This window comes from Gobio gobio (assembly GCF_949357685.1).
Source record: "Gobio gobio genome assembly, chromosome: 8".
NCBI classification, from domain to species: Eukaryota; Metazoa; Chordata; class Actinopteri; order Cypriniformes; family Gobionidae; genus Gobio; species Gobio gobio.
The window spans coordinates 44,882,658-44,904,693 of NC_137114.1; the positions used below are offsets into that span (position 1 = coordinate 44,882,658).

The following is a 22,036-nucleotide window of genomic DNA, read 5'->3' on the forward strand; positions in this document are numbered from 1 at the left end:
CCCTTCGTGCTGTCCATATTGCGGGAGTCCTGAACCACGCAGCCTACGAGCTCTCGCGGCTTCAGCCCCTCCCGGGAGAATGGAGACTCCATCCCCAGACGGTCCAGCTGATTTGGGAACAGTTCGGTGACGCACAGGTAGATCTGTTTGCCTCCCACGACTCTTCCCACTGCAGCCTGTTTTATTCCCTGACCGAGGGCACGCTCGGCTCGGATGCACTGGCGCACAGCTGGCCGCGGGGCCTACGCAAATATGCGTTCCCCCCAGTGAGCCTACTCGCACAACTCCTGTGCAAGATCAGGGAGGACAAGGAGCAGGTCCTTCTGGTCGCCCCGTATTGGCACGGCCGGACCTGGTTCCCCGAACTCTTACTCCTTGTGACAGCCCCTCCCTGGCCTATTCCTCTGAGGTCCTTACTCAGAGACGGGGCACCCTTTGGCACCCGCGTCCCGACCTGGAACCTCCACGTGTGGCTCCTAGACGGGACGCGGCAGGTTTGAGTGGCCTGCCACCTAGGGCAGAGTCCACTCGACATGCCTATGCGTTGAAGTGGAACCTCTTCGTCACCTGGTGCTCTTCCCGCCAAGAAGACCCCTGGAAATGCCCGATCGGGTCTGTGCTTGAGTTTCTCCAAGAGGGGCTGGAGCGAAGGCTGTCTCCCTCCACCCTCAAAGTTTATGTGGCCGCTATATCTGCCCACCACGATCTCTTGGAGAACAAAAAGGTAAGTCAGCACGACCTGATCATCAGGTTCCTGAGGGGAGCGAGGAGACTGAATCCTCCTCTCTCTCCTCTCGTACCCTCTTGGGACCTCTCAGTAGTTCTGAGTGCTCTGCAGAGGCCTCCCTTTGAGCCTTTGCGGTCGGTTGATATTAAGTTCCTGTCGATGAAGACGGCTCTGCTGACCGCATTGGCCTCTCTTAAGAGGGTCGGGACCTGCAGGCATTTTCGGTTGACGAAGCATGCCTGGAATTCGGGCCGGCTAACTCTCACGTGTTCCTGAGACCCCGGCCTGGATATGTGCCCAAGGTTCCTACCACTCCCTTCAGAGACCAGGTAGTGAACCTGCAAGCGCTGCCTTTGGAGGAGGCAGACCCAGCCTTGGCATTGCTCTGTCCAGTACGCGCTCTCCGCGCCTATGTAGACATGACGCAGTGTTTCAGGACCTCAGACCAGCTCTTTGTCTGTTATGGTGGAGAGCGGAAGGGAAGTGCTCTCTCAAAGCAAAGGCTGTCTCACTGGATAGTGGACACCATTGTTTTGGCTTACCAGCAGCAAGGTCGACCATGTCCCCTTGGTGTGAGGGCACACTCCACTCGGAGTGTTGCCTCCTCTTGGGCTTTAGCGAATGGCGCCTCGCTAACAGACATCTGCAGAGCTGCAGGCTGGGCGACACCTAATACATTCGCCAGATTCTACAATCTCCGAGTGGAGCCAGTGTCCGACTATGTACTCGCCCCCCCGAGGGGCCGGTAATGGACCAGGCTTTGGTGTCTTCGCTTGCTCCCCACTCCACTCCTCGGACTGGATACGTGCGATATTTGATACTGCTTATAGCGGCTTGTCATCCGCAAGTTTTTTTTTTTACTTTGCCCATGTTTAGCTTGGGAATCCAAGTCTTTAACAGTGTAAAAATCTCAGTATGCATGAAACAGCATTTCACCCCCCCCCCCCCCCCTTAAGTAAAGTAACAAAGTATTTGTACTTTGTTACATTCCACCACTGAGTACATGGTTTAAAGTTTTGACGCAAATCGACCCAAGGTTCGATTCCGCCTTTTGCCGAACTCGCTCTACTCCCTTTTCCCACCACATAGTAGATCAGAAAGGCATTTATTTTCAATAAAAATGAAGAAAATATTCAAAAAGTGGAAATAAAGCGTCTAACGTGTGTTTAATAATAAAGTGTTTGTCCGTTAGGGGTAGGTGATCAGACATGGGTAGATGACAAATAAGGGTGAAACAGCATTTTTTTTTAAACAAAGTTCTAAATTGCTTGAGAATTGTATGAATTTGTAAAGTTCAAATACTGTTGTTTTTGAAACTGTTAGAGGTTAGCAGATTTTTTCTCATCATGTAATTTATTAAGCTTTTCTCACAGCTCCAGGCAAAATATGTCCTGCGGTGTGACATGACATTACTATAAAATTCAAATATTGAAATATGATTAATTTCAAATACAAATCAGGTATGTTTTAAGTTTAACAAGTATTCTTTAAGAATGATAATTAAAATTCTGCATATATTTTTTTTCACAGCTGTTTTTTGAATATATTCTTTGCTTGTGCCATCTTTTACCGCTCACTCCAGTGGAATTATTGTGTAAAATTAGAAAAAATATTTGAAAATGTTTATAATTTTTTTTATATAGTTATATTATGCAACGTTTTCAAATGTATATACTTATTTAAGCTAGTTAACGTTGTAAAAGTCGTTTAATTGTGTTTGAAGTGATGTCACACCACAGGACATCCCGTCACACCACAGGACGAAATGAGACACTATGAACATTTATGGTGAAATGTATTGAATACTTTTGTAACAAACAAATTTATTTGCATCTCTATTTGAACATTAATGAAAACACAACATATCAGTACAATCTTATTACTTAGTGTATGAATTTGAACTAAAAACATAGTGAACAAGACATACTGAATAATTTTTTGTGTCGCAGCTCTTTTCGTCGAAAATCTGAGGGTAGGTTGACGTGCTTGCTTCGCTTTATTCCAGCGATGCTTTTGAACCCTCATTTTACTATTGGCTTTTTTCATGCCATTGAGCATTGCTTTTAGCTCCTTGTTTTCTCTTTCCAGCCTCTTAATTTTTGCTGTCAACTTGGGTGGACAAACCTTTTGGGGGGGACTTGGAATTGGGGAAATAGAACCATGAGCAGGAGAAAGATGAACTGGACTAAAGGACACATCAATTTCTTTGGGTGATGGGGGAGTAATATCCAAAATGGCTGCCAAATCCTCCTTCTTTCTGTTCCTTGCCTTTGGCCCTGTCCCAAATGGCACCTTAAACCCTCACGGTTTTCCTCTGAGTACGCACTTTCACTACGTAACGCCGCTTTGACTGCCGGGAAGAAGTCCACTGCGTAGCTCGCACCAGTGCGGGCTCGGCAGAAGTGCGCATCGAGGGCGCATATTGACCTCAAAGGGGTCGCTCACGAGCACACTTCTGAGACCTAAAATGACCAGTGGGACACCCTGTGGTCTCATGGACTTAACGGACACGCGCACGCAGCGGCCATTGTAAATCCACAAGACCGAAAGTGCACATGAAGTGTGCCATTTGGGACAGGGCCCATAGTCTTCTTCCATTTCTCACGAAGATTTGCTCTCATGTTTTGGGAGGCTGGTTATATTTCGTGGTTGAATTTCTCCTTTAGCTTTCTTTTGGGGGCAGTCATGGCCTAATGGTTAGAGAGTCGGACTTGTAACCGGAATGTTGTGGGTTCGAGTCTCAGGTCCGGCAGGAATGGTCGGTGGGGGGAGTGAATAACCAGCGCCCTCCTTCACCCACAATACCACGACTGAGGTGAGACCCTTGAGCAAGGCACCGAACCCCCAACTGTTCCCCGGGTGCCGCAGCAATATGGCTGCCCACTGCTCCGGGTGTGTTCACGGTGTGTGTGTGTGTGTGCACTTGAATGGGTTAAATGCAGAGCCATTTAATGCAGAGCCACCATACTTGGCCACACGTCACTTCCCTTCACTTCTTCACTTCTTTTCTTGATATCTGTTGATGTAACAGAGACAGCTGTTACATGTTTTCTATACAAGTGTACGTCTTAGAGAATGTTTCACCAACTCAATTTCCCTATTATAAACTTATTTACTTTCTCCTTCTCTCCCTAAAGATCTCCTCATGCCTGGCTTCATCCTGTGCTAACCTTTCCCAGTCCCTCCTGTCCTTTCTTTGCTCATGCCTATAAACTGTCAAAAATCACTTTAAAAACAATGATCAGTGACTGTTAACATACACATACAACAAACAAATGAAGACAGATATATATGTATGTTTAATATATGTATACTATATATAATATTTACAATATTTGATTAATATATATATATATATATATATATATATATATATATATATATATATATATATATATATATATATAAAGAGACAGAGATATATTTATGTTTAATATTGGAAACATAACAGACGAGAATCTAGCTAGACATCTGACTTAATTGTGTTACACTACAGGACGGGCTGTCACACCACAGGACTCTTTCACCTTTGCCGCTATTTTGAGTCATTGCTATACAAGACTGACATTGGGCCTTACAGAAACTGAATAAGTTCATTGTTTTAAACCTGAATATGATTCTTTTTGTAAAATATTTTTCTTTTTTCTCTAACTAGATCAGTCACACCACAGGACTATCAAAAATGGACACGTTCATGGTCTGACAGAAATTATGAAATTTATCAAATTAATAAGAGATTAACACTCACCTTTTAACCTCTTTAGCACATCCAAACATCTGGGGGATTTCCTGGTAGGGGGCTTGAATAAAAGACCCCTATGGCTGTCCATGTAACTGCCAGTACAAAAATCTAATATCCTATGTCACACTGCAGGACAGCATTTGTGTTTCAAAACTAAATGTACTGTAAATATATTTGTACTTTTTAGCATTTTGAAAACTTAAACTTAAGTTAATTAAGTAAATACATGCAAAATAATGTCAAGGCATTTATTAGCTGCTCCAAACATATCTGCTTTGTTTTACTAATATTTACATTTGATGAGTCATTAATGTTAGTCACACCGCAGGACATTTTGCTATTCACCTTGAAATATGAATGCGGCGAGGTGGACGAGCGAGAGACATGGGAGGAGCGAGCGAGATCGGTGTGCGTGATTTGAGAATGAACGTCACCTGCGAGGCACACCGGTCTCGAGTCCTCTCATGAGGGAGCACGGAGTCTTATAAGAACGAGCGACGCGAGTGAAGGACGAGAGAGGACCAGGCCTGGATTATGATTTGTATTTTTTTTTACGTTTTGTTTATGTATGTGCGCGGCAGTCGTCCATGAGGGGCTGCCGCTTTTACTTTCACTTTGTTTGTTTGTTTATTTGATTAAAGTTTGTTGTATTGTTCGCCCGTTCCCGCCTCCTTCTTCCCTGAACCTACATACCTCGTTACAATGAACAACACCAAATACATTTTACGTCCCAAAATCATAATATTGAAATAAAATTAAATTCTATGCCCCACTGGCATGTATTGTTTTAGTTGAGAAATGCAGTTCAGTAAACATTTACACTTAATTACAGAAAAAACATGCGTCACGTCATCTGCCACCATGCAGTTGCCCTTGGGATGCCCTTTTTCAGTTTCAGCACATGCCCCTCAAAAGGTCTGTGCACAGCCCTGAAACCACATGATTACTCACTCTTTCATGGAAGCCTTTGGCAGCGTTTAAGCATCTCCTTATGTGAGTAATTCACCACCCTCTTAAATGTCAAATGGCCAAAAACACAACACAAACATACTTAATTTACCACCTTCATAGAAAAGAATGTCTTCACTTATATTTTAAACCACAAAATTTGATCATTTATTGAATGAGTGTCTTACCAAAGACCTGCTTGTGACAACAAACATATGATCCATTTTATCACCTTTGTCATTCTTTGAATTGAGCGATTACTTTTGTCTTTATAATGGTGATGTTTATGTGTTGTTGTTGAAGGTCTTGAGAGCACCATTGATTCCAATCTAATCAAAAAGCCTGTGGTCAATGTGTGAATGCAGGTCAAAAGCAAAACTGCAAACTTACGCCGTCATTTATAACAGGGATATACAAGTTTAATTCACATGCTAAACTTATGCAGAGTTCACACTGCCCGATTTTAGGCCCGATTTTGACTCGCCGACAGGTTTTGCAATATCGGCGACAAATACCCGAAATCATAGGCAAATCGGTGCTCGTTCACGTGAATGACAATCACATGGTGTGAATGATCAAAGACACTATCAGAGAGAATCGCAGACGAGTCGCCGACGGCCGTGAGATATTTTGCATGCTAAATATCTGGACCTCTCGGCGATTCAAACTGTGTGAAATGTGTTCTGACTGAAAAATACATCGGCGATGACCGACAGCCAATGAAAGCGCAAGATGCAGGGCAGCGGGAGGTTCAGGGAGGAGTATACCAGAATATCAGTATTTTAATAGATATATTTACAATTATATCAAACAGAAACAAAGCACAGACATTTGCTTTACCAGGAGCAATAGCAGCACATTGCAAAATTATTTATTTACCTCAAACTCTCTTTGTAGAACACAATCATTGCTCCCTGTGTCTCCTCAACCATTTCCTCCGCCAAAATCCTTTTTTTCTTTTTGTCCTATTCGCTGCAAATCAGCGCACAGACAATTTGTATTGCAAACTATCTGCAGTTTATCATGTTTAATAACAATTTCAGTCTCGCGCGAGAACTCCGGTCTGATGTACGCGTGATCTCGCATTGTTTACTTGTCACATCTCACGTGTGTTTGGTTGTGAACTGTAGTTTGCGCACCGGAGAGAGTTGTCGGTAATTCTTCCTATTGTAAAGTCATGCAATGTGAAACCCCCTGTCGTCGATCTATCGTGCAGTGTGAACACAGCAGTGACTGAATGCTACCCCAGATAGTAATGCAGTGTGAAAAGAGCAGTGATCCGACGAGTTTGAAAATCGTGCAGTCTGAACTCTGCATTAAAGGGTTAATTCACTCAAAAATGAAAATTATCCCATGATTTACTCACCCTCAAGTCATCCTAGGTGTCTCTGACATTCTTCTTTCAGACAAATAAAATTAGTTATATTAAAGTCCTGGCTAATCCAAGCTTTATAATGACAGTGATTGTTGTTCTGTTTTTTGAAGTCCATAAAAGTGCATCTATCCATCATATAACTGCTCCACACAACTCCGGGTGGTTAATAAAGGCCTTCTGAAGCGAACTGGTGCGTTTGTGTAAGAAAAATATTCATATTTAAAACTTTATAAAGTAAAGTTCCGGCCGATCGCCTTCCGTATTCAACTTATGGCACTTGAAAGTGCCTCTGCAGTTCATATAAGTTGAATACGGAAGGCTCTTGGCCAGAACTTTACTTTATAAAGTTTTAAATATGGATATTTTTCTTACACAAACGCATCAATTTGCTTCAGAAGGCCTTTATTAACCCCTCAGAGCCGTGTGGAGCAGTTATATGATGCACAGATGCATTTTTATGGACTTCAAAAACAGAACAACAATCACTGTCATTATAAAGCTTGGATTAGCCAGGACTTTTTTAATATAACTCAGATTTTATTCGTCTGAAAGAAGAATGTCATATACACCTAGACTTGAGGGTGAGTAAATCGTGGGATAATTTTCATTTTTGGGTGAACTAACCCTTAACATTATGAGTGTCACAATTCACCAGTGTGAGAGCCCGTGATCACCACCAGAGGGCACTCCAACCCGGACTGTCATTCCATCAAAGACTACATTACCCATAATCCTTTGCCCGGACTCATCATCACTCATTGTTTGCACCTGTGTCTCATTACCTCATTACCCCATTACCCCAGCCTATATAAACCATATTCACCCTGTCATTCACGGCAAAGTCTTGTTTGTTGTATACTACATTTCTGAGTGTTTTCCCTGGTTTCATGTCTTTTGTTTTGGATTTCTTACATGTTCCGTGGATTACCTGTTTGCCTGTCTCTCCTGTCTTGTTTGCCTGATTGGACTGATTACCTGTTGCCTGTTTGTTGACTACGAGTATGGATTACCCCTTACAAATAAAACTGCATTTGAATCCTCAACCCTTTGTCTCTCGGAGCAGTACGTTACAATGAGTCACCCTGGGCAGCAAATGTTGTGAGTCTACGTTTATCAAGACATAGAGATGCTGTTTTGAGAAAAGCAGTCCATCCTGATCTGCAGGGTGTTCCATGAGCTGCCATGGCTTTTCAAAATTAGTTTTTCCCTATAAATGTAATATGATGTAATTCCAGCATCTTTCTCATAATTTCCTTTGAGTTGAGGGGTTCAGCACCTGATAAAAGAGTTGAGTTTTGATATTTTCCTGGTATAGAAAAACAAAAATTTCAAGACTTCCTTTGCTTTTATTTATTACAAATTATTTGCATTTTTATGACGCATCATAATCATAGGTATTAATATTCAACCTGTAGATTTCTATTAAAATGGTTTTAATGCGACTTCCTGCTGGTTAACCATTCTACTCTTTAAAAAAACACTCGCACTGTGATTTTTAAGAAAAACAACCAGCAATGGAAAGCCTAAATATAGTAAACATTTTCAAAAAGAGGTAAATAAGGAAGTGGGTGTCAGATGTTTCCAGCAACTAGAATATTTTTTCTTGTATCTAGTGGACTTACATTTACTTAGCTGTGTTTGGTAATGTGAACAGGCTCTCCAGATGGAATGTCAACACATCACTTGGATCATTGCCTTTGTTTACTGTTTTATCGCCCCACCGATCATCATCCTATGAGGTGAGTCCTCATCTGCTGCCAGCTAAATATCAACAGATGCCAAAATGACGATTACTTCTAACTGTACCAGAGGTGAGAGTGTTTCACCTTCACAAGGCTGACATTCATTCTCACTCACACAGCAGAAGAGGAGAGCATGAGCCACAATCTTCATTTCCTCAAAGTCCTTTTGAGGATCTTCCATGCTTTAGTTAAATCAATAGATTTTTGAAAGTCTTTCATTGAACTGTGTTTGCTGGAGGATTTAACGCAGGGAGATTTGTAGATGTAGAAGATGGTGCAGATCTCCTCTTTTATTTTATTCAACAGGTTTGTCATGGGTGGAATTGGAAGGTTTTTAGTAGAAGTGAATAAGAGATGCTCTGCTTTTTTTTTTTTACTGAATCCCATCTTTTTAACGCCTGCTACAATGAAATCTTTATCTTAGTAAATGTAACTTATTTTTCACTAATCTTTCTTACTTTCTCCTTTTTCTCCATTTGCTTTCAGAAAGAAAGTTGTCATGTGTAGGCGAGCAATCCTTTTCTCATTGATTCTTATGCACATTGATGGCTAAGGTGTGTTGTGTTTTCCACACTGAATGTCTGATAGCTGGAAAACATGCAAAACATAAATCAACTCAAGCAAGCACACGACAGACTGACAGATTTTCATACTTTTACTTCCTTTTCTGCTAATATTACCTTTAAAGGGTAAAAGGTAATTTGATGTTTGACGTTACATCAGGCATACTTACTTCAGGTCAATGTAATTTACAATACGACCAAGAGTATGAATTACCAGTCAAAAGTAAAAGCAGAAAGAGTGGATCCATTGAGTTTTTTTTATTTTTATTGATAACGCAACACAAAGACACATTTAAATAAGACATTCTCCCAATAACATGCTCAAAAAATAGGTGAAAATGTGACAAATGCACATTGAAACTAGACTAACTGATGTTACTTATCATGATGAATACTGTGGATTGTGAGCATCAGAATGGAGAAGAAAGGTGATTGAAGTGACTGGTTGTTGGTGCCAGACGAGCTGGTCTGAGTATTTCAGAAACTGCTGATCTACTGGGATTTTCACACACAATCATCTCTAGGGTTTACAGAGAATGGTCAGAAAAAGAGAAAATATCCAGTGAGCGGCAGTTCTATGAGCGAAAATGCCTTGTTGATGCCAGAGGTCAGAGGAGAATGAACATTGACTGGTTCAGCTGATAGAAAGGCAACAGTAATTCACATAAGCACTTGCTACAAACGAGGTTCAGAAAAGCATCTCTGAATGCTCAACACATCCAACCTTAAAGCAGTTGAGCTACAGCAGCAGAAGACACAATATGACACTCCTGTCAGATAAGAACAGAAAACTGAGGCTACAATTCACACAGACTCACCAAAAAATGGACAATAAAAATAGTTTCTGATCCTTCAATTTCTGCTGTGACATTCAGAGTGTAGGGTCAGACTTTGGCATGTAATGGTGTGATGGGACATATTCTTGGCACACTTTGGGACCCTCAGTGACTGAGCATGACTAACCCCTTACCAGACCCCCCTATTTTGGCAAGTGGGGCATAATTGACATACCCAAAATAAAAAGGCTGCTGCTCATAAGTCATTCTGAATAGACACATAACCAACATATAGAAAGCCAACACTTGAGGGTTTACAGTTCAAGACTCAGAATCACTCAGACTGTTATTAATATGGAGATAGATAGGCTCAAACATAAAAACAAAAATAAAAAATATTAAGAATATTTTTTTAAATGTATAACAAATATTATGTGAATGTAGTATAACAACTTGTAACCACAACTAAAGTGAAGCCACAAGTGTGGTCATGCTTCATTTCAAATCTGAGGATGATATCGCTAATGCATTCTACTAAGCATTTTGTAATAGGCTACCATGTATAGGGAGTTTTTACAGAAGGTTGATAAGATGCTAATCAAATATGTTATTGCCCTGTAAAAACCCATTTGCAGTCCATTGTATACTGTCTGACAAGGAGAACATTACACAGCTGTCTGAATTTCTGAAAACAAAACGTGAGTGCCACGAATCTGGGTGAATGGGCATCACTTTAAAGGCAGATGTCGACTTTAGCGAGCCAAGCGCCACGATTGCCATCGACGTCATGGTAATGAAAACTCTGTTGCAAGCTGTTCCTGTTGCACCGGGTGATATGGACTTCTTGTTGTAGAGGAATTAATTGGCATACCCTCTGCGGCGCTCGCCCAGAATATAATGAGCTGTATTTTGTGTGGCTTTTGATGCTCATTATTCTTAGTCATCACTGTTCATTTTATTTTTGATTTAAGTTTTCTTTCATTTGTGAAATTTATTTTGTCCTTTGTTTGTTTTTTGTGATTTTTGTTTGAATCATTTTAATTAATAAAATTCCTTTTACTTCTTGTATATACCACCTATGTCTCATGCCTGACTCCAACCGAAGACTACAAGCCTTGTGTGCTCCTAGTTTGATTATGGCAATTCCCTGGTATTAAGCCCCCGGGGTGGCGTAGTCGGTTTATAAAAGTCGGGTGTTTTAGCACTACAGTTTTTTATATATATTTTATTTTGTTTATTTTTTGTCCCTGTCATCTCCTGGTTGCCACAATCAGAAATTATGTGTGGCTGAGAGGTAAATTATTAAGTGTTTTTTTTTTACCTTAGAGAATTTCCTGGTAGAATTTTCCACTCTTTGACAGGGCTGATGCTAAAAGAATCGAAGGGAGGAACATCAAAAGTTCAGATCATGAAGCCTGAAATAACTTCCTTACAAATAAGGTTGTCTACTGTGTCGGGTTCTGTTAGGGTTCTGTGACATAATATCACAAATGTAATTTGTGCGGGGAGGCTTTCTACGCCAGATTAAAAACCTTGCTCAAGACCAGACAGCAAATAGTTAGTCAAATCTAGATCGGGGTGGCGAGACAATTCAGTTGACAAATGTGAAATATTACTAATGTAGTAATTAAATATTTGTTTAGTTCTCACCAAAGCACTCTCTATTTTGCTGAAGAAGTCTGTCCGAAATTAGTTTTCTCGTGCACAAACTCAAGCCATTGTCTGATAAGGCAGCGAGGCAACGAGTCATCTCCCTAGGTTTTCAGACGCAGCAAAAGACTGAGCTGACTGTGACAATTAGATATATGCAATGTTGAAAACAACACTTCTTAAAAGTGAAATGATTTCTTGATTCATTTTGAACTGCGAGAGGCGTTACACTTTTTCCGTAAATTGAATACGGAAGGCGATCAGCCGGAAGCTAGATAATTTACTTTATAAAGTTTTAAATATGGATATTTTTCTTACACAAACACATCAATTTGCTTCAGAAGGCCTTTATTAACCCCCCGGAGCCGTGTGGAGCAGCTATGATGGATATAGATGCACTTTTATGGACTTCAAAAACAGAGCAACATTCACTCCCATTATAAAGTTTGGATTAGCCAGGACATTTTTTAATATAACTGATTGTATTCGTCTGAAAGAAGAATGTCATACACACATAGGATCAGGGCCGTGCAGAGAGTTCTTCAGAGGCAGGGGCTCAAATGTAAAAAAGGGGCAATATGTAAATATATATATATTAGGGGTGTCACGATACACAAAACTGATGGTTCGGTAAGTACCTCGGTTTTGAAGTCACGGTTCAGTACGGATTCGGTACAGCAGTTTTACAAAATTGCTTTTTATTAATTTTTATTCAACAGTGGTTTAATGAAAAAAAAATTTGTCTGTCCTTAAATGAATTCAGTTATAACTAAAAGTTTCTTAAAGATAATGCTGTAAACTATATAGGGAGCCCTTACATATTGCTATTAAAGATTAACAACAGAGCCCAAACTATTAGCCTAAATTAATTTGCTATTTATTTTTAGATATAATAAATCAACACTCATAAGCTTCACATAAGGCAGTTTTTGCATTAATATCTAAATCTAATTATTATTATTTTTCTATAATATAATCATTTTGTGGCTGTAATTTTCATGACAGGTTTATTTAAACATACATTAGATAAACAAGACATCACTAACAGGCTAAGTGGTATATAATGAATATAGGCTATATAGGCTAATATAACGAATATATAGGCTAATATAGTGCATGTATTCATGGAAAGAGTTAATCTAACGTTAGTGAACTCACAGCTGTGGACACTGAATGACTTCTGAGGTAAATGTGATTCTACATGACATTGTTTGTTTACAAGCTGTTTTATTGTTTTTCCGCGGTTGAAACACCGATGGAGCGATTACACAACATATGATACGTTTCAATAAGTTGTAATGTATCCTCAACATACCTTTAGATATTCATTTCTTTAGGAAGAGATGATCGCATTCACTCTCGCGCCGCGCGCTGCCGCTTGAAGTTGAACTGATACGCGTCTCTCTGTCCAGGGCCGGATTAACCATTAGGGCAACTGGTCACTTGCCCAGGGGCACAGGACATCTAAGGGGCCCTGGGCACTGTCAATATTATGTTAGATCACGTTATAAACGCAATCCTCACTTTCCTAATAATATGCAGATTTTTGCAACCCGTTCGATCAAAATATGTTAAATCACGTCAAAAACAGTGTCTGTAGCTTCTTGCGCTGCTGCGCAGCGAGAGGACGAGCTGTCACGCCGAATCACGTGACTTGAAGCTCTGAAATCAGCTGTTGAGGCGGGTGGACAAAATTTGGCCTGATTTGGGGTCAGTTTGGTTGTTTTCAAACATCTACATTTTATAGTCTAATTGGTTAATAATAAACTCAAGTGTGCATCATGACACACACCGGCCCACATCCCCCTTCTCTATGACGTAGAGTCAGCTGGCGTTGGTGTTGACGTCGCCGACGAGCACGCACTTTCAGCCAATCAGCGATCAGCAGGGAGTCGCGACTCGCGCTCATTCATGACAGGTTTTCAGCGCGAAATTCTAGCTGGATATCAAATGATCGCTATGCCAAAGTGGCATAAATATGTAAGTTATCTACAGTAATGAGTGGGAGAGTGACCCAACTCTCAAAACGTGGATTACACCTGTGACTCAAAGACTCTTACATATAACTAACTCAAAGAGCACGGTTGAATGATTGAATTGAAATAGTGTATGACTCCTGAGCATCATGTGCACACTGGCCTGATCAGGACATCTGCACCTTTTAAAGCGTCCAGACTGCGCTGTACTCGTCCCAACAGCTGCTGAAAGAGGTTTGAATAAACGATTAATCCATTTTGACTGTGTTAAGTTCTGCGTTATGTTCTATAAATATTGTACTTCACGAAAGACATAACGTTACTGTAGTTCTATCAAGTTAAACACAAAGATAAACGCATTATTGTTGTCAATTTATATTGTACAGTATCAGTGAATGGCACATTTTGGCTGTGGTGTGTGCAGTAAAGTGTGCGTAATGCCTGCTAATTACATTGTTTATTCCGATTATATTGGGCACTTTTTGCACTTAAATGATGCATGTGTTTTTCCATGGGTTAAAATCATCGGTTAATTTCGTGATTTTGACAGTTTCCACTTGGAACTTGTTTTTAGTCATGCATGACTGTTTTTGAATGCCCTGTTTTGATCCATTTTCCTGAGAAATGTTTTTTATTTTAATTTTATTTTGACATTATTTGGTTTTAAGGAGATACAATGGTGCTAATCAGCCTTGATTGACATGGCAATAAAATTATATCACATTATTTTGGCAGTTCAAATTTTGGGCGTCTTTTTCTTGAATTGAGTGGGTTTTAGTGAGCTTTTTGGCTTGAAATCGTCGACCCAATCAGTCAACACTGTCTGAAATTTAAACAGGAGCGCTAAAAGAAAATTTAAAAGAGAAAATGAATTGAAATTAGTCAACATTGTGAAACATATTCCAAAAATAGCCACAATTTCACATTGTAGCACTTTAGAAATAAAAAATCTCTGGTTTTAAGTTAAGGCTTCACTAGCGGTCTGCTTTATTTCACTGTTGCAGTCAAAATATAATTGATTGGCTATATTGAAACATTTAATAATTACTCTGTAGCAGCCACCAAGTTCTGTGAAAGATTCATTGTAAAAAGTTATGTTAAACATTAGTGCATCATTAGTGTTCTGTCTCTTGAATGCACTTTATGCTGAGGCTATTACATACATCGCCACTGAGCATTGCAGAAGCCTGATTTGTTAGTATAGAAGTATAGGCTATATGCTCTTGGTGATAGCGACTTTGCGATTGTCGCTTTGGGGCAGGGGCAGGGGCAGGGGGGGCCCTTGAGTCTTGTTGCCCAGGGCACAGGAAATTGTTAATCCGGCCCTGTCTCTGTCACGTCACATAAATAGAGCTTTAAAATGGCATTTATCGTTTGAATTTCGTGATAAAATGGACTGAATACTTAATATGTTCGTGTGGGAACTCGGATTGAAGTGTGTTCCGCGCTTTAAACAAGCCGACTGTTAACTGTTATATATTACATTCATAACCGTTTGGTAGGCTACACGCGCGCACCGTACCGAAAGCCCGAAACGTTAGTTCGTCTGGCCATATAGTTTTCAACCGATTTATGAATAAGAACAGAAAATTACTGCTCCACTTCACATGCCCAATGGAATTTGAACTTGCTTTGCCAGATCACGATTGGTTGGTGTATATACATGACAAACGGGCATTGGTGAATTGTGTAATACTTTAAAATATATAATATTTAGATTTGTAATTAAATCAACAAATTAGCTCTCATTATGGATGAAAAAAAATATTGGTTTACTTTTTTCCGTAAGGCCACACACTCTCGGAAAGGACCATATTTGGCTCGAGAGCCGTTTCCGAACAGTGGAAAATCAGCAATCAATCAAAACGCACGCAACCCATAGCAACGCGTCATGGCAACGCCTCAACAGAAATTGTCCGACTTTTGAGCCGTTCGTTACTATTGTATACATTGTCATCAATGTCATGTTATAATAATCACATTTATTTAGTTTTATTGACCACGATATTATCATTGATATTTGTCTGAGAGGGGCACTTTTGATTCATTTTGAAAAAGGGCAGGGGCTCGAGCACCCAAATCCCCCCCCCCCCCCCCCCCCCCCCTCTGCAAGTGCCTGCATAGGATGGCTTGATGGGGAGTAAATCATGGGCTAATTTTCATTTTTGTGTGAACTAACCCTTTAACTGTTTTCAACCCAGGCCGTCAAACTGACATCATCAGAGAAGGAACGCCATTCCAGACCGGAAGAAACTTTTCAAATTTTGATTAATGATAACCACAACAAACTTTTTTTTTCTGTGTAACTTGCACAGATAAAATTTTACCTCAAGACTAGTAATATGCGCTAACACAGTGAATAGGATCCATTTTGATTTCATGACGACTTTAATTTTTGGAATCTGATAACATAATCCAGATTACATATGTAATCAATTATTACCCAGCACTTCGAATTATACAGTGTGATGTTTTATTACCAAATTTCGGGAGGAGCACGTGCAGATAATTAAACCTAATTAAACACGAGTGGAGCACATCAAGCTAATCAATTTAAAGGCGGCATGAAATCAAATTTTACAATTTGTATTTTTATATTAATATTGTAGTGTTTACTATAACTGATTTATCTGTTCACTTCATTATTTTTAAAAAATTCATTTACCCTTATAATCTTTAATCAAATATGTTAACTCTCCCTCCCCCATGAAACGACCTCTCTTCTCCCCCGGTCATGTGCTATGGCGCGAGGGCGGGGTTATCGCCCCGTCTCGTTTCTGCACCTCCTCTCAGAAACCTGTCACTGATCGTGGTTAGGTGCATTTTTCTCGGTATACACAATACCTTCTTCAAGAAGGACTTGAGGCAAAAAGAGAGAAATATATGAGAAATAAAAGCTTTTTTTTAATGTAAAAATTACTCAATATAGTCGGACGAACAGCTTATCGTGACGACTCGCACTGAGGAATGCAGCGTGTGAACGCGCTTACGGCGCGCCCCCTTTATAAGGGAGAGCTGAGAAAAAAGCTTTACAGAAATAAAGCCATAAAAGGCTTAAAATAAGTAAAATCTGTAGCATAAACCAGCGAAAAGTGAGGAAATATGCTCAGTAACATTATGTAGAAAAGATTTAGAAAGAAAATACATTTATTTAAGAGATAGATTGAGTTTTTCTCCACAACTGAGTGCAAACTTCAAATCTGCCTCCATTTTGTTAGCAACGCCCAACTTCCAACGATCCAATCAATTCCCGAAGGACGAAATCAAGCCTCGCCCTACATTTTTTCTAATTTCAGAAGCCGTTTCACTCGGATATACGTCACAATAAGGAGAAAAAGACGATCTCAACTTCCGTTTCATGCCGACTTTAATCAACGATAAGAGGTGTATATATACAGCAGATTTACCTTCTTTCGTTGACCATTTTTATTTTAGCATCCCTCCACCACCCCATCTCCTCACTTTGATTCTAATAAACTCTTATTAGACGTCAACACAATCCATAATATAATACAGTCTAGTTCTAGACTATTGCTGCGTCCCAATTCGCATACTATCCGTACTAAATAGTATTCGAAAAAAGAATTAGAATGTCCCAAATCGTAGTATGTTGAAAAGAGTATTCCAAAGATTCCCGGATGGTCTACTATTTCCGGTCAGAATTCGAAGTGCAGATCGATGCGCACTCTAACGGCTGATATTGCCCACAACCCATTGCAAAATGGATGAGGATTCGATTAGAACTACAAACACGGATTAAAAGTGTTTAAAAACTACAAACATGACGGTTATGCGAGTCGAACGGTTAAGTAGAGAGGGTTAGATAAAGGGGTTTGAGTGAGCAATTATCAATATTTAACCTGACGAAAAGATATTTATTCAATATTATCCACATTATATTTCACCTGCAGCAGCATAGAGATTTTTTGTAATGATACGTTTAAATGCATCATTATATTTAAACTGCAAACACATGAGGAGAGTCTCTGCATTAAAGACCCACGAATGGCAGATCAACGTGCTACTACATTTCTCTCCGATACGGTAGGAAATGAAATTGAATGTGGAGGATTTGAACTGTGACGATGATTGACAGGGCAGTTTAAATGGTGACGGGACGCACGTAACTAAGCGACTGAGTCCGTTATAGATGACGAAGTAGTATGTCCCAAAGATTGCATACTCTTCTGCTACACACTCAAAAGTATGTACTTTTTCTTCCCAAAAAGAGTACATACTTTTAGAACGTAGTATAAGTAGGCGAATTGGGACGCAGCATATCTCTATCACAGGGGGATACTCTGGGTTCGGGCCAAAATTCTGTGCCTGGAGCCCTCCCCCGGACAGCACGCCAAATACGCATAATCTTTACTCTATTTAATTTGATCAAAACAGCCCTGACCCATCGAGGCATGGACTTTATTAGACCCCTGAAGGTGTGCTGTGGTATCTGGCACCAAGATGTTAGCAGTAGATCCTGTAAGTTGCGGATTGGGGCCTCCATGGATCTGACTTGTTTGTTCAGCACATCCCACAGATAGTTCTGATGCTCACGTGCCCACTGTTGCCACTTTCGGCGGTGAACAGAGGTCAGCATGGGCACCCTGACTGGTCTGTGTCTATGCAGCCCCATACGCAACAAACTGTGATGCACTGTGTATTCTGACACCTTTCTATCAGAACCAGCATTAACTTCTTGAGCAATTTGAGCTACAGTAGCTTGTCTGTTTGATCGGACCACACGGGCCAAACACTTTTATAGACACTGACCACTGCAGACCGGGAACACCCAAGAGCTGCAGTTTTGGAGTCAGTCGTCTAGCCATCACAATTTGGCCCTTGTCAAACTTGCTCAAATCCTTACGCTTGCCCATTTTTCCTGCTTCTAACACATCAACTTTAAGGACAAAATGTTCACTTGCTGCCTAATATATCCCACCCACTAACAGGTGCCGTGATGAAGAGATAATCAGTGTTATTAACTTCACCCGTCATAATGTTATGTGTTGTGCCTGATCTGTATATATATTTTATTATATTATTTTATTTATTATTATATGTATTTTTTAATATACATTTCTGTCATTTTCATTTCTGGGTCTGGTGCTTATGAATGATCTGGCAATTTTAACATAATGCCAAGAATTACTTATGTTAGAGAAAATAATGATGCTTTTTTAGGAAAAACTCATCCAAATGAGTGGCACCATATATTTCAAAGATACTGGTTTGTTACTTGTTTTTGTGTGAAGCACTCAATAGCAAGTAAAGCAAAGTCTACACAGGCATTTATAATAAATATTGCAATTTATCAAATAACACAATTAAAATCACTTTTATTAGACACAGAACATGTGTTCAAAAATAATAATTTAGGAATTGTGTGTGGTGAAAAAAAGTGCTCAATTAAAGATATGGTGGAAATCAATTATCAACATGCCACCATTGACAAACATTTTCAGGAAAAGAATAAGGGATAACTTCTAATTAAGCAGACAGAAAGGCTCTACCTTATTATTTTCCACACATTTTTTACATCCCATCACACCAGTTTTGTTACACCGATAAAAAGGCACTTTTTCATCAATCTTTTGGAAATCATTTTTCAGATCCTTCCTCCAGATGTCCTTGTGCCAGATCTTTTCAAAGACAAAAACATTTATTCCATCTGTTCGTACATTTATCCAGTTTGAAATACCTCGCAAAATATTGTCCTTGCTCTGAATGCACTTCGACACACAAGGTGAGATGTAAGAATAGAAAACTACACAGCTATCCTGATCCGACTGTGCTAGAAGTTTGTCCATTGGAGAATTACCCAAAGGATAGAGCAGAACATGCTCAGCATGTTCCTTTGGTTTTGTGTTAGTTGGCCGTGCAGCAATGACATTTTTTGATGGTGTGCAGAGCACACATTTCTCTCCGTTAGTGAGACAATTTCTCACATGTTCTGCATCTTGCTTGCTGAACACAGTCTGGATATCAGATCCTTCTTGTGTGCACTGATCCTGTGGGACTCTGATCGCTATTGCGTACTGAACATCAGACTTGGTCCTTGGCTGGACACTGGAAGGCATAAGATTATCACAATTTTCAAGAACCTTAAAGTTATGTATTTGCCTTGTTCCTAAGAATGCAACTTTCCATCATGCAACTTACTGATTTGTTGATGTTGATTTAATTTAATTTAATAAATAGTATAAATAAACTTACTTGGCATCAAAGTACTGGATCATTTTAGCAAGGGCTGCAGTGTTCACATCCCACTGAATGCCTTGAACACCCAGATAAAGCAGGCAGAGGACAATGAGCACACTCGATGGAAATATGAATGCCTTTAGATAAAAGACAAAATAGCTGGGGAAAGGTATGTACACTGAGAGAAAGTTTCACAACATTCCTGCTTTTAGTACTCTTCTCATAAATGACAGCATAAAGCCAATGTGTTTCTCGTTTGCAGGCATATTAAAAACCACTGCTGTTGAAACTCAAAGAACACCCCTCATTGATTGACATGAGCTAAGCAATAAGAGAAAAAAAGAATATGTACTAATTAAAAATGAACTCATTCATTTTCATACATTGTGATTGCTATATGGAATATTACGATGTTATGGTAAAATCACTGGGAAAAAAATGGGAAAAAACGTATTGTCCCAATTTAATCATATTATTTACAATCTACACGACAGTGTTTCTCCTCTAAAGTTGATGTCTTTGCTTTTGATTAATGTAATTCTCTAAAATGTGCACTTCACTAAATTATTTAAGACGAATGTAGACCATTCAAAAATCGAAAATGATTTTGCTGAAACTAGTTCCCACCGTGCTTTGCTTGGGACTTAACGAAGAGAGCCAAATTGTTGAAATTAAGTGTTATGTTATGTGTTTTTGAACAATATGAGAAAAGGGGGAGACTTGATATTGTTTAGTAGTGTTTAATATTTAATTATATTGGAATTATTCGAACCATTTAAATTAGTTAGCATTGTGGAGAAGAGTGGAGCATTTGCTTAGGCTGTGTTATTTATTTAACCAAAGAGCATTTCATGCTTAGCATTTACCATGATAATGTATGCTATTGCTAACTAATAGTTTGGAAGCTAGTTAGTGCAGTCTTATAATTCAGTCATGTGACACAAAAATACAAGAAAATTAATTAATCCTGTAAGGGAACCATATTAGAATCATTTTGAGACCACTTGGGTTACTTAAAAATGGCTTAATTCCATGATGTTGAAATTATGTGAACAAATTATGTTTGTTTAACTTTGCTTAACAACCAATGTACATGATTAAATCACGTAAATCCAACACACTTTTTTCAGTGTTTTTTTATTTGATGGTGATAAAAAGTCTTATGTTTATATTTGATTTAATTATTACTGTTACTTTATGCATAAAGTCAAAAGGAATGAAAAAATTTGAAATTTTTTAACAATTTAAAATTGATGTTAACTTAAAATATACAGTATTTGGAAACAATATCAAAAAGTAAAAACTTAGAAAGCAAGGAAAACTCTACAGCTGTTTTATAGATGCAAGTTTTTTTTCTGTAGAATGCCTTTCTCTTTTTTTTTCTTCTCGTGTATTTTCTTACTCTTGACAAGTATATGTACTCTTGTATGTACAATAGGTTTTGTTCTTATTAAAAGTCCATAAAAAAAAAACTTGAATTCCCATTTTAAATAAACGATAAATGGCACTTTCTTCAACAGTTTTTTTTTTTTCATTTATTAGGAATATTTTGATTAAGGTTTCAACAACATATGTCTACATACAGCTTTCTTAATCGCACTGAGGTCTTTAAAGACGGCGAGCTGAAGTGATGCTTGAGTGAGCTACGATATTGCACTTGACAAAAACATCTTCCTTTGACACAATTTAAGAAATAAGAAGCACCCATAATCGCTATTCACACCTGATAACAGGTGCAGTATAGCTATATTATAATATAAAGTATATTATTATATTAATAGCTAATAATATGCTTTTCTTGCTTAGAACACAAGTGCGTGTTTGTAATAACTTACAATTGCAATCTAATTTTGATCACAGAATGAGTTATAAATATATCAATTTATTGTTTGTAGCCTATAGCTTTCTACTATATGAGGCTAAAGCTACACCTGTACATATAAACACTTAAACATATTTTTTTCTAAAAAGATAAAATTCCCCAAACCGAATGCAAAACATACAAACCCTATATTGTCTTAATCGTCGATTCATTATCTTCATGTTTCCTCCGTAAAAACGTAGTAATAAGAAACAATGCTGGGTTGTGAGAAACGAGGAAGCATTAAATAAGGTATTAAGCAAGGCTGTTTCTAGAAAAAACTTGTTAGTTGCTTCAGTTTCATTTTCATGGAATTTTTTTGGCCACGTAGCCTACACCGGAGTTTCAGGAATGACAACCACATTGAAATGCGGGAGTCCTTTAAATTATTGCTCTATGTGTGTAAAGAGCTCCAGAGGTCACATGACCCATTCTTCTTTTCTTCTTTTATTTATTTATATAGCACACATAATACAAC

General features: G+C 39.0%; 1 protein-coding gene across 1 annotated transcript; it reads right to left on the bottom strand.

The window, feature by feature from the left end:
• Positions 1-18,790: 18,790 nt before the first annotated feature.
• Positions 18,791-21,832, bottom strand: LOC307130257 (uncharacterized protein). The gene is made up of 3 exons (XM_079823231.1): positions 21,705-21,832; positions 19,713-19,834; positions 18,791-19,565 (listed from the first exon to the last, which is right to left on the bottom strand). Exons 1-3 carry the CDS (start codon positions 21,738-21,740, stop codon positions 18,983-18,985), a joined length of 741 nt encoding a protein of 246 aa, XP_079679357.1. The 5' UTR covers positions 21,741-21,832; the 3' UTR covers positions 18,791-18,982.
• Positions 21,833-22,036: the final 204 nt, after the last annotated feature.